Source organism: Drosophila sulfurigaster, chromosome 2R (assembly GCF_023558435.1).
Source record: "Drosophila sulfurigaster albostrigata strain 15112-1811.04 chromosome 2R, ASM2355843v2, whole genome shotgun sequence".
Lineage (NCBI taxonomy): Eukaryota > Metazoa > Arthropoda > Insecta > Diptera > Drosophilidae > Drosophila > Drosophila sulfurigaster.
Genome location: NC_084882.1, coordinates 5,297,047 through 5,310,478, shown reverse-complemented (window position 1 = coordinate 5,310,478; position 13,432 = coordinate 5,297,047). Strand labels below are relative to the sequence as shown.

The following is a 13,432-nucleotide window of genomic DNA, read 5'->3' as shown; positions in this document are numbered from 1 at the left end:
TTTGCGCAGGCAGCGACATAAATCATTTTGTCGCGCATTGCAAAAATTCCAAAAGAGCAAGGCGAAAAAATTACAAAAATTTTTAAATTAGCTCGCAACACACACACTTACACACACACACACACACATGTGTAGGGAGAAAGATAGAGAAAGACATGAAATGGAAATGGGAATGGGCATCGGAATGGAAATGGGGCGACTGGGTGGCCAAGTTGGGGGCTGGAATTAAATTTTCATATGAAAAACTCAGAATAAAGCAACAACATTGTTGTTGCCTACTGTGGTGAATGGGCGGGGAGCGTGGGGCGTGGCGTTGTGGGGCCAAAACAAAGCCAAATAGTAGAAAATTGGAAAGATGAAGTTGATTGTGATAGCAACAATGTTGTGGAACGTAGGGACTGAGCCAAGGAGGCGCTGTGACGGAGAATATGGTGAGGAGGAGGGGTGAGGGGGTGAGTATCCACTAGTGCTGTAAACGAAAAAAAGCAATTTTCAATTTTTCTACACAAAAATGCGAGCGACGCTGCTAAAAACTTTGACGACAGACAGCAAAGACGAATGGCCAGGGGAAGAGGAGGGATGTGAGAGAGCAGAAGAGAAAGGGAGAGTGGGTAGGGGGAGTAGTGGGGTGGGGGTGGCAGACATTTGCGCCTTACAGTAGTCGCTGGCAAGTGATAAATCATTTCAACTGTCACTTTCGAAGCACAATTTTATCTAAGCACAAACACAGACACACAGACACACACACACATACAAACATAGAGAGACAACAGAGAAACAGAAACAGAAACAGACGATGGCAATGGGGTTCAATTGTTGTTGTTGTTGTTGTTGTTGTTGTCTGGGGTGGCTTTCACTCCTGCTAAATGTCGAATAGTCGGCAATATGGAAAATTCGATGTTTACACACAGACACACACACACACATCTATTAATGTGTGTCACTCGCTGTTATTTTGAATGCATTCGAACTTTGTCCCATTGATAAGAGGAAAACACATTGCACTTCGATGTCGATGCCGATGTCGATGTCGATTTCGATGGTTTCCCCATTTCCCAATTTCTCATTTTCGGCTCTAATCAATGCACAGGCCAAAAGTGTCTAGCGCCATTTATCAGCACTTGAGTGCCAGTGTTGCATAACACGCTGGAAGGGAGTGGGAGAAACTGACTGAGGAAGGGGCGGGGCGGTGCGAGGCGGGACGATATGGGAGTGACTCAAAATAGTTTCACTATAAATAGCGACAGAAAAATGGGGCTAACAAAATGTCGAAGGAGAAAAACCACACAAAAGTATTAGTTATGCTTTTGTTGTTGTTCTCGATCTCAATATTGTTGTTGCTCCGAGTATGTGAAATTGTGACAAAAACGCGCCGGCTATTTAAAATGTCATAAATTCATCAACAGAAACAGCAACAACAACAGCGACGACAATGAGAAGCAGGAAACTATTTGGAAAACATTTCTTTATGCTTTTTGGCGCTTGTTAAAGTTGTGGCGCGCACATTTTTGCCAATTTATTGATTTAACATTACATAATAAACAGAAGCAACAACAGCAACAACAACCACAACAATAACAACAACAGCCAAGTCAGTTCACAAAATCATTAACTTGGCTTTGACATCCACAAACAACAACTACACACACACACATACTTGCAGCAACTGCGAAACGAAAACGAGTCAAAAAAAAAATCTTAATATTGACTGGTCGCTTCGTCTCGCAACTCAATTCGCCTTCAATTCGCCTCGCCTCTCACACACACACACACACACACGCACACATTCGGCCGAATGTATTTATGAGCGAACACACAGCTAGACAGAGAGGGAGAGATAGCGAGTGCGAGAGCGAGAGCACGCGCGAGAGTTCGTATTTTTGTAGTGCCGTTTCAGTTGCTCAAGTGTGACAGCTGCAGCAGCTAAGCAATGGCGCTGCCTTCTTACGATATAAGCAGCCACAGTGAGCGTGCTCAACTTACGATATGCTTACGATACGACGACGGGGAAATTGCTTGTGAATGCAAGTGTGCGTGTGTGTGTGTTTGTGTATATGTGTGAGAGCACTACAGCGCAGACTGTTTGGCTGCTGTTGACGTCGCTGTCGCTGTCGCTATCGATGTCGATGTCGCCGCCGAAGTTTTCTGCGTAGTTTGTGCCGCTGTCGCCTTTTTATTTTATTTTTTAACTATAAAAACGACAATAAAATTTTTAGTGCAAAGATTTATGTGCGAACAATTTGGATTCGGAGTCTCTGCCGACGCCAACGCCGACGCTAACGTCGATGCTCGACTCAATTAATTTGTTTGATTATGAATTTGCCTGCCGCGATCGCAGAAGACAGACGGCAAGCGGCAGTGATTGGACAGGTGCGACAGCTGTGCAATTTAATATGCCATTAATAATGCGATTTTAAAAACTAATTCGCAGTCAAATTGTCAACCCTCGACTGCACTTTGTGGGCATGGCACTGGGCCTGAGAGGGGGTCCAAGTTGGGGGTGAAGTCCATCCCCTTGTGTGCGCCATAAACACCCCACAAAAGCGTCCATAAAACGTGCCCATTACTACCAAGAAAATTGCCCATTAAGAAAACGAAGCAGACGCCTTCATCTTGTTATACCCGCTACCCATAGGGTAGAAGGGTATTATAACTTTGTGCCGGCAGGAAATGTATGTAACAGGTAGAAGGAGGCATCTCCGACCCTATAAAGTATATATATTCTTGATCAGCGTCAACAGCCGAGACGATATAGCCATGTCCGTCTGTCTGTCTGTCCGTCTGTCCGTCTGTGTGTCTGTCCGTCCGTCCGTATGAACACCTAGATCTCAGAGACTATAAGAGATAGGGCTATAATTTTTTCGACAGCATTTGTTATGTTTGCACGCAGATCAAGTTTATTTCAAATATTTGCCACGCCCACTTCCGCCCCCGCAAATCAAAAAAATTGAATAACAAGCGAAATTTTAAAGCTATAGTTGCGAATTTTGTATATACTATAACTACTATAGTAGTTATGATTCCTGAAAATTTGGTTGCGATCAGATAAATATTGTCGAAGTTATTAAAGAAATACTTTTGTATGGGCAAAAACGCCTACTTACTAGGAGTCTAATTTGCCTTGGCTGACAATCTGATATATTGTGCCGTCTATGGTATATTTTGAATGCGGTACTATATCGATATACCAAACATACCATTTGGTATATTTTCAGTATTTTTTCAGTATATTCAGCATATTTCGAGAAAAATACCGCAAAATATATTTCTTTTATTCAATATGGGTAGCGGGTATCTCAGAGTCGAGTACACTCGACTGTAGCTGTTCTTACTTGTTATTCCTGTTGTTGTTCTTCTTGTTGTTGCACTGGCCAAGCTTGAATTTAAATAAAGGTGCGCCGCCCTCGCCAAGTACAAGTTCAAGAAGAAGAAGGAGACGTAGACGGGGATAAAAACACAAAATAATAGAAATCGCTGCTTGGCACCCCTCGAAATACAGAAAAAAAAACGAAGAAACGCCTTGCCACTTGGCCCAGTGTCTTCATTGTGCTTTAGAGCCAATAAACCAAATTATTATTAGCGCCATTTTCATTCAGCTCGTTTTCCATGCTTTTTCTCACTTTGTTCTTTAAGGTACTGCGTATTTCATTTAAAGTTTTATGCCCTTAAAGTGGTCATTAGATCGCCTGAGGGGGGAAAGTGCGGGGTGGACGGGCAAGAGGCTTAACGCGTTCCACTTGTGGGCGCACCTGTCAGTCAATATCTCTATCTCTCTCTCTATTCCTCCCTCTCTTTTTGGAGGCTTAAGATATTTAACATACTGTCAATATGTTTAAGTTGACAACTGCTTCAAATGTGAATTGAGTTTGTGGCTTTGTTTTGGCCAGCAACACACGGCTTAAGCACTTAAATCGATAAGAGATAGCGACACATTGCTATCTCTCTCTATTTCACTCTATATTTGTTTATATTTACTTTGAATTTGATTTCTAATGTGCGGCTTCTACGTTTCCCTTTCAGGACGATGGTGTCGAAGAGAATGGTCCTCACCTGCCGATGCTCGCAATGCAGACGCCTCGCGGCGATTGTATTCCTCAGTCTTCCTTGGTAGTCCTGGTAAGTATCTCTCTCTTTCTATCTTATACTTTAATTATATATGTGTTATATACATACAGTTAGTTATCGTCGAGCAACTGACGTCAATGTTTCCATTAGATTTCAATGATTTACAATATTGATTTCAGTTTCATTTACAGTGTTCTTTTTTTAGTTTTTTAGGCGGTTAAATAGAAACCTGCCACATGACACTTGCGTAGCATTGTTGTTGCTTTCGTTGTTGTTGTTGTCGTTGTGGTTGTTGCGATTGTGCCTCGACCGACACAAGAGAGATCCGTCGGCCAGATTGTGCCAAAGAGTTAACGTTAATGGCAAACTACTAACAATGGCCGCTGCCTCACGGCCCGGCGCAGTAGGTAATTTCTATAATGATATACGAACTTGCCACAGGCCACAAAAATGCCAAACAAAGGCAGCTAGTCAACCAGTCAGCCATTCAGCCAGAGAGGCAGTTGGCCAACTGGCCAACTGGCTGCCAGCAACAACCTCCACAATATGATGCCGATAATGGCGTTCGCTAAGAGAGCCAATGGATCAGGATCAGATCCAGACAATTCGCTTCTACCATTTACCATTTGCCATTAACCATGGCCAACTTTGTGGCTAAACGCACCACAATAGCACTGGCCAAAGTTGTGGCTCAAGACTAGGATTATTTAATGCAATTCATTGATGAAAAGAAAAGATAAAATTCCCAGATTTCTGAGCAGTGAATTCTGCGGGGCGTAGCCAGTCTTGTCAATGGCAATGCGTGCCAATTATGATGCAGCTTTCTTCTAATATTCCACACACTCGCTCCTCGTCCTCTCTCTCTCTCTCTCTCTCTCTCTCTCTCTCTGTCTGTTGCAGCTATGTGTCTATGCTGTAATCAAAATTCCAAGTGCCAGCAGGTTGCTCACTCGAGCAATTCGTTAAAGTCAATTTGCAAATCATTTTTCCATTGAAACTCAATCTACGTCCACGTGAAAATACCCAAAAGGAATGAAGTCGCGGCTGAGACTCAGACTCAGTCTCAGTCTCAGCCTTTGGCCCAACCTCAAGCGTCTTCTGTCTTCTGTCTCCTGACTCTCTAGTCTTCAGTCTCTTCAGCTTTCAGCTTCACATCCACATCCACATTCACATTCACAGCTACAGCTACAGCTACAGCTAAAGCCACATCCGCGTCGTTGCCTTCTCTGCCGCATTGATAATAATGATTTTCTTTGAAATGCATACTTGAGCTTGGTCTTCGTCTTGGCCTCGTGGCTAAGACTGTGGCTTAAAAGAACTGAAAAAAATAACTGACAGACAAGTTTGTGTGTGCTCCGGCTTTGCTGACTCCTTGTCCGTCCGTCCGTCTGTCCGCCAGCTTAGACTTCGATGGCTTCGAACGTGGTGTAATAATACTAAATTGTTGCTGATTATCCTTTTGTCGGTTCGCCTTTAGACAAGTTCTTCGACATCGGCTTCGTCTTCGGCCTCGACTTGGATTCTGTCTACGCTTTTAGCTCTGTTTCTGACTCTGACTCTGACTCTTTTGCATACTGTTGTTCATTCTGTTGTTGGCCTGCAAATGGCGTCACAGTCAAGTGAACAAGAAGCAGCCAGGCAAGCAGAGTGGATCTGCATCTCTATTTTGGCTGGAACTCCGCCTTCGCCTCTGCTGTTGCCCTTGGTGTTCGGTTCAGTGTTTTGGCTTGATTTTGAAAGAAATCAAGCAAAAATCAAAGCCAAAGCCGCCAAGACACAAGCCACTTCAATAGAGTCGAGTCGAGTGGATTCGAGTGGAGTGGAGAACCCAGAACCGAAAGCCGAAAGCCGAGAACGAAGAACCGAGAACGGAGATCAGAGAACGGAGGGTGATGGAAGACGAGAGCCTAAGACCACTTCAATGGTCACATAAATAGACTTCGAGTCGCGCGTTTGAGTTTCTGAGTCTTTTGACCAGGCTTTCGGTTCGGCATTGGGAAAATCGTGTGGTCCGATGGCTTTCCTACCATATTCTATACACTTTTTGGGGTGCTTCATTTTTATGCTTCACTTGGCCGGCTTTGTCGGCACTCGAGATGGAGTTGTGGTCGGAGTTGGAGTACAACTTGAAACACACACACAGACACACACGTTTTTCGCGGAAAATTGTATGTTGCAGTGCTTTGGTAATTACCGTCAAATGACCCAAGTTGCCGGCCGCTGTCAAACGGGAAAATGAAAATGGGAGAAAATGAAAGGCTAGGAAAGAAAACGCTGCAGCTGCCAAGCGAAGCGACTTCAAGCAGTCCTTGACAATTGTCAACTTCTCTGGCAGCCTCAAGGCTGAGAGCTTTAACTTTGCCTCAACTTCGCTGTCTGCAAATTAATTGCGCCCAACAACAGCAACAGCAACAATAACAGCAACAGCAGCCCAGAGAGACCCACAAGTTGTCCAAGTCGTTGGGGCCAAACAAATTTTGCATACGAAATGTTATTTACTTTTTGTTATTATTTTGTTTTTTGCCTTTGGTTTTGGATTTTGTGCTTTGCGCTCGGTCGAAGTTAGTCGAAGTTGCACTTTGCATTTTAACAGACGGCGACAACTTCCAGCAAAATCAATTAACAAACAATAAACGTTTGTTGGCCAAGCCAGACACGTATTTTATTTAAGTATGTAGAATATTAAAATGGGATCAGACACGACCAGTTGTTGGTGTTGGTGTTGGTGTCGGTGTCGAAGAAGGGGCAGCAGGAGGAGGGACAGCGACAGCGACAGAGACAGAGACAGTGACAGGGACCAAAATTGAGGCACTGCGTCGGCGACATTCATTGAAACGTTTTTGGAATATTTGAGAGGCTTCAACAACGCGTCAGTTGAGCTGAGTTCAGTTCGGTTCGGTTTGCTTTCTTTAATGCACAACAAACATCAGCCGAAAGATACTTTTTGTAGTTGTTGGCTCGTCTGTCTGTCTGTCTCGGGGTTTGTTGCATTGATGGGCCAACCAACAGCAAGCCGAGCTTAATCTGTCGCAATGCGAGAACCACGAACCACCCAGAGGACCAAGAGACGAAGCGGCCAGCAAGCAGAGAGACCAAGCGACGACCGCCGACAGTCACCGCATCAACTTAAGACGATTATTTATGAACTGCGCACCTCTGGACTGCAATGGAGACAGACAGAGGACAGAGAACAGAGGGCAGAGGGCAGGGGAGAGCGGACTGCAATGTCCGCTGCAGGACACTGACATCCAACTGAAGTTGGTCATCGACACCAAGTGCGAGGAAAAGAAAATGAGGAGGCGAGGCGAGGCGGAGCAGCATCACCTCGATGTGCAGATACATGTGTGTACAATGTTGCAATGCGTGTTCGATGACTTAAATGACATAGCGGCAGATGCCACGCTGCAGTTGTATTTTTGTATTTCTGCAGTTCACAAAACACTCTTAGCCATGTTATTACAAAGTGACTAAACGACTGCATGAAGGCCACCACACAACACACAGCACAGCGCAGAACTCAATCAGCTCAGCTCAGTTCAGATGATTATCTGGCATCTCTTGCTATATTTCTGTTAGTGGAGCTCCCTCGAAATCAGCGACCATAAACTAAACACGAAATGGGCCAATAGCAAATGGCCAATGGCCAATGGCCGGACTTAAAGCCGAAACCAAGCTCTGCTCAGTTCAGCTCAACTAAAAAAATAAGCAACCTTTAAACAGATGAGGTTGCGCGACCTCGAATAGGAATTTGCATAATACCCCGCGGCTGCAAATGGGCTATAAAAGCTGAAAGCAACAGAAAACTGACGGAAAAAAAAACACAAAAAGTTCAGCAATTTGATTTGCGTGTGAAAATGCATAAATAAAAATATGTATTTCAAACAACATTTAAACATCACATGCAAATAGTTGTTGTTTTATTTATTTTGTATTGTATTCACTATTATTTTTGTATTCATTTTGTTTTTTTTTTTGTATTCTTCGCGTCGATTTGCTGCATTTGATTTGCTCCAAATATTTTTGGTTCACACTTCGGCTTGATTCCGGAGGCTCTAAAGTTATTTGATTGATTGCCGGCGAAGCCTGCACAATGCGTGCGAGAGTGTGTGAATATATATCATATTTTTATGGCAACAACAACAGCTACAACAACAACAACAGAGACATGTTGTGGTCAAATTCTGCATGAAAATTTAAAAAATGTTGGGCTTTGGTTTTGTTTTTTATGTTGTTTGTTTGGAGCCTGTGCCTGGGTATCCACACTATCCACAAAAAAAAGAGAAGAAAAATATGAAAAGATTTATTGTGGTTAGGATTTTTGAGGCCTGAGAAATTTTGGAATGCCAACGGATTGAACTTGTTGAGAAAGATAATTCATTTGGTGTTGTGGTTTCTCATCGTATTGAGTTAGGTCCGCGATTGTTTTAAGCTTGTTAATTAAATAAGCGTCATCTCTTAAATGCGATATTAATTCTGTATTTTCTCTCTTCATTTGCAGACAATTTCGGAACGAGTGCAAGTGGTAAGTTTTCTATATATCCTAATTCTATGCTATATGTAGTATCTGCGATTGACCAATGAAAATCCCCCAGACGCCGTTTCAAAATGGTCAAAAAGAAAAAAGAATGCGAATCTTGTCGAGCAAGAAGAATCTGCAGCATAGCGTAACGATCATTCTCTCTCTCTCTCTCTCTCTCGCTCTGTGTGTTTCACACACACGTGTATCTCTCTCGCTTTCTCCCGCATTGTCTGTGCAAGCTAAAAATTGTACGGCTTGTGACTTGCTGGGTGCCTTTTGATGCGCCCTTCATTTAGCATTTGACAGGACCCATAATTATAAACGGGCATAACCCATCATCAGCATCAGCATCAACAGCAGCATCAGCAACAGCCAGAGCAACAGCAAGAACAAGGGCAAAGGATGGAACTACAACAAAATGCTGGGGCCATATAAATTTTCTGATTAAGAGCCATCTTATCATTATTATAGACTGTGCGCACGCTCTCGGGCCCTACTCCGGACTCTTCTGCTGACTTTGACTGTGGGCTAGAGAGAATTGGGCGGCATGTGGAGGGTAGAGGTAGGGAAGCCAAAAGGGGAAAGAATAAAATAAAATACCAAAACATACACTCACTCAATGTGTTGTGTGTGCGGGTCTTTTGGCTGTCTCCCCTCCTCACTCACTCACTCTCTTTCTCTCTCTCTCTCGAAGGCATTATAGGGATTTAGTTTTTGGGATTTCGATTTCTCACACAACGCAGTAAACGGGGCGAGCATTCAGCCCAACAGCCGCAGCTACAGCGACCAGAAAAAGAAAGAACGAAATAAGAAATGTGTAGAACATATTGTTGCCTGGGTCTCGTTTCCGAAGATTTCCTGTGAAATACTTTAAGCCCCGGCCCTGGGCATGCCACCGAGAGACCCAACGAACAAGAACAAGAACATGATTGTGACTGTGACTGCGACTGAGACTGAGACCCGGAATAAGAAGAGAGGCCTGCGGTTCGGTGATTCTGTTCTGTTCAGTTCTGTTCGATTCGGTTTTGGGTTAAGCATACTTGAAATTCTTGTTTCAACTCAGCGGCGAGTGTTGCGTGGAGGGGACTGAGTGAGGGCGGGGGTGCACAGTCGATGGTTGTGTGTGTGTGTGTGTGTGTGTGTGTAATTTAATACGCTTTCGAAATTAACAAAAATACATACAACATATTTTTATATATGAGTGTAGATATCTTCAAATGTGTACAAGTCCCGATATGGTTGGTAGGCATGAAAGGTCACAGAGAAAGATTTAAATTTGAAATTAGTATGGCCGCATCGAGCAACATAAATAACACCACACAACAACAGCAACAGCAACAGCAACAGCAACAACAACATCGACAAGCATGTCTTACAAAGTCTTTGTCGCCGAGAGTCTGGGGGCATCTTTTAGGGAAATATTTCATTATTATTAGACAGTTGCCGAACAGTCGAGCAGCGACTTCTTCTAACGAGACTCACAGGTCATTGATTTGTTTTTTGTTTTTTGTTTTTCTTTTTTTGAGATTCCTAAGATCCGTCCAATTTTTATTTCATCTCTTCTCTGGCATTATTTTGTTTTTACTTTATTCCGATTGTTTTGATAATTTATGCAGCAGTTGCTTCGCATTATTAACTCTAATTTGCATATCATAGTTTAAAGCAGAACAGACTTATTAATTTATTTTCTATTTCGATTCAATTTTTCTTACTCGTTTTTCTTTGTGATTCATTTCGTTTCTTCTTCCATTTCCTTTGGCTTTTTTGTTTTAATTTCGGCTGAGGTTTCTATTCCCTGAAATATAGCTCAAACCTTTGGCGAAAATGTTTTACAATTTGCCGTTGAAAGATTTTCTCATGCCACAATGAGGGGCAACAACACCGAAAAGTGCAGCATGATGAGGTATCGTGTCGTGACTGATGCTTTATAATATCCATGCAGTTAAAAAAGTATTTTCAGTGTATTATTAAAGAAAAGAACACAACAACAGAAGCATTCAGTCTCTGTTTTTTTTTGTGGTGTCCGCCTTCAAGTTTTGTTTGCTGCAATTTGGATGTCAAAAATCAACGGCAGACATTTATTTTCGATTTTGCATTTTTTTTTGTGGTAAACGAAATTACACGCTTATGAATTGTTTAATATCATGTTGAAAATAATAATAAGAATTGTGTATGGAAAGACGCCAAATTATTATAATGCGTCATAGATCCCAAATTAATGCGATGTGAAGATAAAAGTCTTCTCTTTTAGTAAATAATTGTTTATGGATTTCTTTAGTATTGTTGTTATCATGCTTGTTGCTTGCATTATAGTAGTAATATTTAATATAAGAGAAGTGCCCTCGAAACAAAATACAAATTTGACATCTTAAACTTTTCAAAGTATCGTCACTGATTGCAATTCACTGTGATTTTTTCAAGATGTCATTCGTAATGTTAGTATATTCTAAAATATACATGTAAGTATATTTTACAATATACCACAGTGAATTGCAAGCAATCATTGTGTTAAACAACACTACACTAAATGAATCGATAAAGATTTCGATGTTTTCAAGCCGATAACTTCCTTTGCGATGCGGTTTATAGATTCTAACTCTTTCGAGTGTGATAAGTATAGAATAGTTAAACTCAGATTGGGTCGCATTTTCAGATCGAGCAGTTCCTTTGCTCGAGGAGACAGAAAGAACACCCAAAAACAAATTAAACGCGACTCCATTAATCTTTAAGCTTGCGAGACGCACATCATCAGGCAGGTTTTGCTCTGTGCAACTCTTGGGGTAGACGACGCGACACTCCTCGTCGTACCATTGGTTCCGTGTGGGTGGGCGCTTGAACCCAATGGCTGTTTCAGCGGGGCGGGAGACGCAACTATGTTTGCAGAGTCTTTGGTGGCTCCATAATCATGGTGAGATGCATTTCAACATGTCTCATAAATTCGTGCGGATTGAGCGCACATCGCAGCGCATAAAAATCTTGTCCAGGCGGTTCGTTCGTCGTCTGCGGATTTGCATAAAGTCCGTGAGCGTTGCCCAGGAGAAGACTGCAACTCACGCACTCAACACGCGAGTGTGTGTGTGTGTGTGTGTGAGTTTGAGTGTGCCCATATACATTGTATATGCGTGTTGTGTTGTTGTGTATACTTCTCTGAGTGCGTTCATAAATTTGCCAAATTTGACAATTATGCGCATTAATAATAAATAAAATTGACAATAATTGAATTTGAATAATTTGATTTTGCATATGTGAGCACGAGTAAGTGGAAGAGAGACACACAGAGAGTGACAGTGACTGTTATAAAGACAAAGACAGATATGTACGTGCATATATTGAGATGGGACTGAGGGAGGGGACGACACTGGGAGGGCTTCATACGATACATATGGCTAATCTGCATATAAGGCGGTTGCTCTGACAGCCTTTTATTCTGGCTGCTGTTGTTGCTGGTGTTTTTGTGTTTTTTTTGGTGGTAGGCGTGAAAACATGTGTTGAGCTTGATATGTACGTGCATATTTTTGTACGATACATATGGCTAATCTGCATATAAGGCGGTTTTGACAGCCTTTTATTCTGGCTGCTGTTGTTGCGTGAAAACATGTGTTGAGCTTGTTTTTTTGTTTTTCGTTTTTTTTTTTTTCATTGTTGCTGTTGCCATTTACGCTCGGAATTTTAATAAACTTTTGAGCACTTTGGGCAGCAATGTTTTTTTTGTGAGTTTGCTGCAGTTTTTTGTGCGAATTTTGTTCAAGCAAAAAAGTTAACAACAGCCTCAGCCTGAGAACCGATGCCGAAAGTACAAGGCGACCAACCAATCTCAGCGGACCGCAAAAATCCGTATAAAAATAATGAGGCATGAACATGTTGCAGCATCCAACCGGCAGCGGCAGCGGCAACTGCAACAGCAAGCAATGCTATTATTATTATTATTATTATATTTTTTGTTGGCAGGAAAACAATGCAATTGACGCTGTTGTTGTTGTTGTTGTTGTTCGGCCACAGACTCGGCTCAAAATATTGCAGGGGATCACACAAATCTGCCATAAAAAATACATGTGCATATAGAAATAAGAGAGTGTGTCAGTGTGTGTGTTAACTGGTCAAGCGAAGAGAAAAAAAGCTAAAGCCGCTTTTGTGTTAATACTTCAAAAAGTTTCTTTCTTTTCGTTTTCCCTCACTCGCTCTCTCTCTATCTCCATCTCTATCTCTTGGTGTCTCGGTTATGGCAGCCTCCGCTTGACGGCGATTGGCAAGCACAAAAAAATGGCTATATATGAGTTGGGCTCTTATTGACTTGTTGCCGCTTTATGGCGTTGCCCGATTGGTGATCCATCATCATTCTAAGGCCAGCACATAATTTGCAGGTTTTCCGCACATGAAAATCGTTTGGGAAATTGGGCACATTTAAGTGAGTGCCCATGGAAAATAATGGCGGTTGAAAAGTCATCTATTGAAGACGAACCTTGAAGAGCCTGGGAAAGAGTTGAAGTTTCAGTTCGCCAAGAAATATTAATCTATGCTACAAGTCAATTGTTTCTAAGCCCCATTGGCCTCATCAATTGCAGCGCAGTCATAAAATAAAAAATAAATAAATATGAAAAACAAGCTGACAATGTTGCCCATCAATTATTCAGGCGCCGTGCAAATTTTCAACATTTAATTGAGTCATATGGCAAACACTTTAAGCTTTATTAATTTGCCGATCGTATAAAAGTAATAGCTTTTCATAATTGTCGTCACTCACTCTCCACTCTCCACTCCCACTCCACTGCACTCAGTTCGTGAGATGTGCGACAAATCCGAGCGAGCAAAGTGTCGGGAAATTAATTGTCGATGTTTATCATTCGCGTA

At 42.2% G+C, this 13,432-nt stretch overlaps 1 protein-coding gene across 4 annotated transcripts in view; it reads left to right on the top strand.

Annotated features, from left to right (window-relative positions):
* The window catches only part of LOC133838414 (homeobox protein homothorax), a 114,630-nt gene that overhangs the window by 84,736 nt on the left and 16,462 nt on the right, over window positions 1-13,432 (top strand). For all 4 annotated transcript variants that reach the window (XM_062269498.1, XM_062269497.1, XM_062269499.1 and 1 more), the window contains 2 exons: window positions 4,021-4,116; window positions 8,564-8,587. In XM_062269498.1, the coding sequence (XP_062125482.1) occupies window positions 4,021-4,116; window positions 8,564-8,587 (120 nt within the window). The remainder of the gene's footprint in view (window positions 1-4,020; window positions 4,117-8,563; window positions 8,588-13,432) is intronic.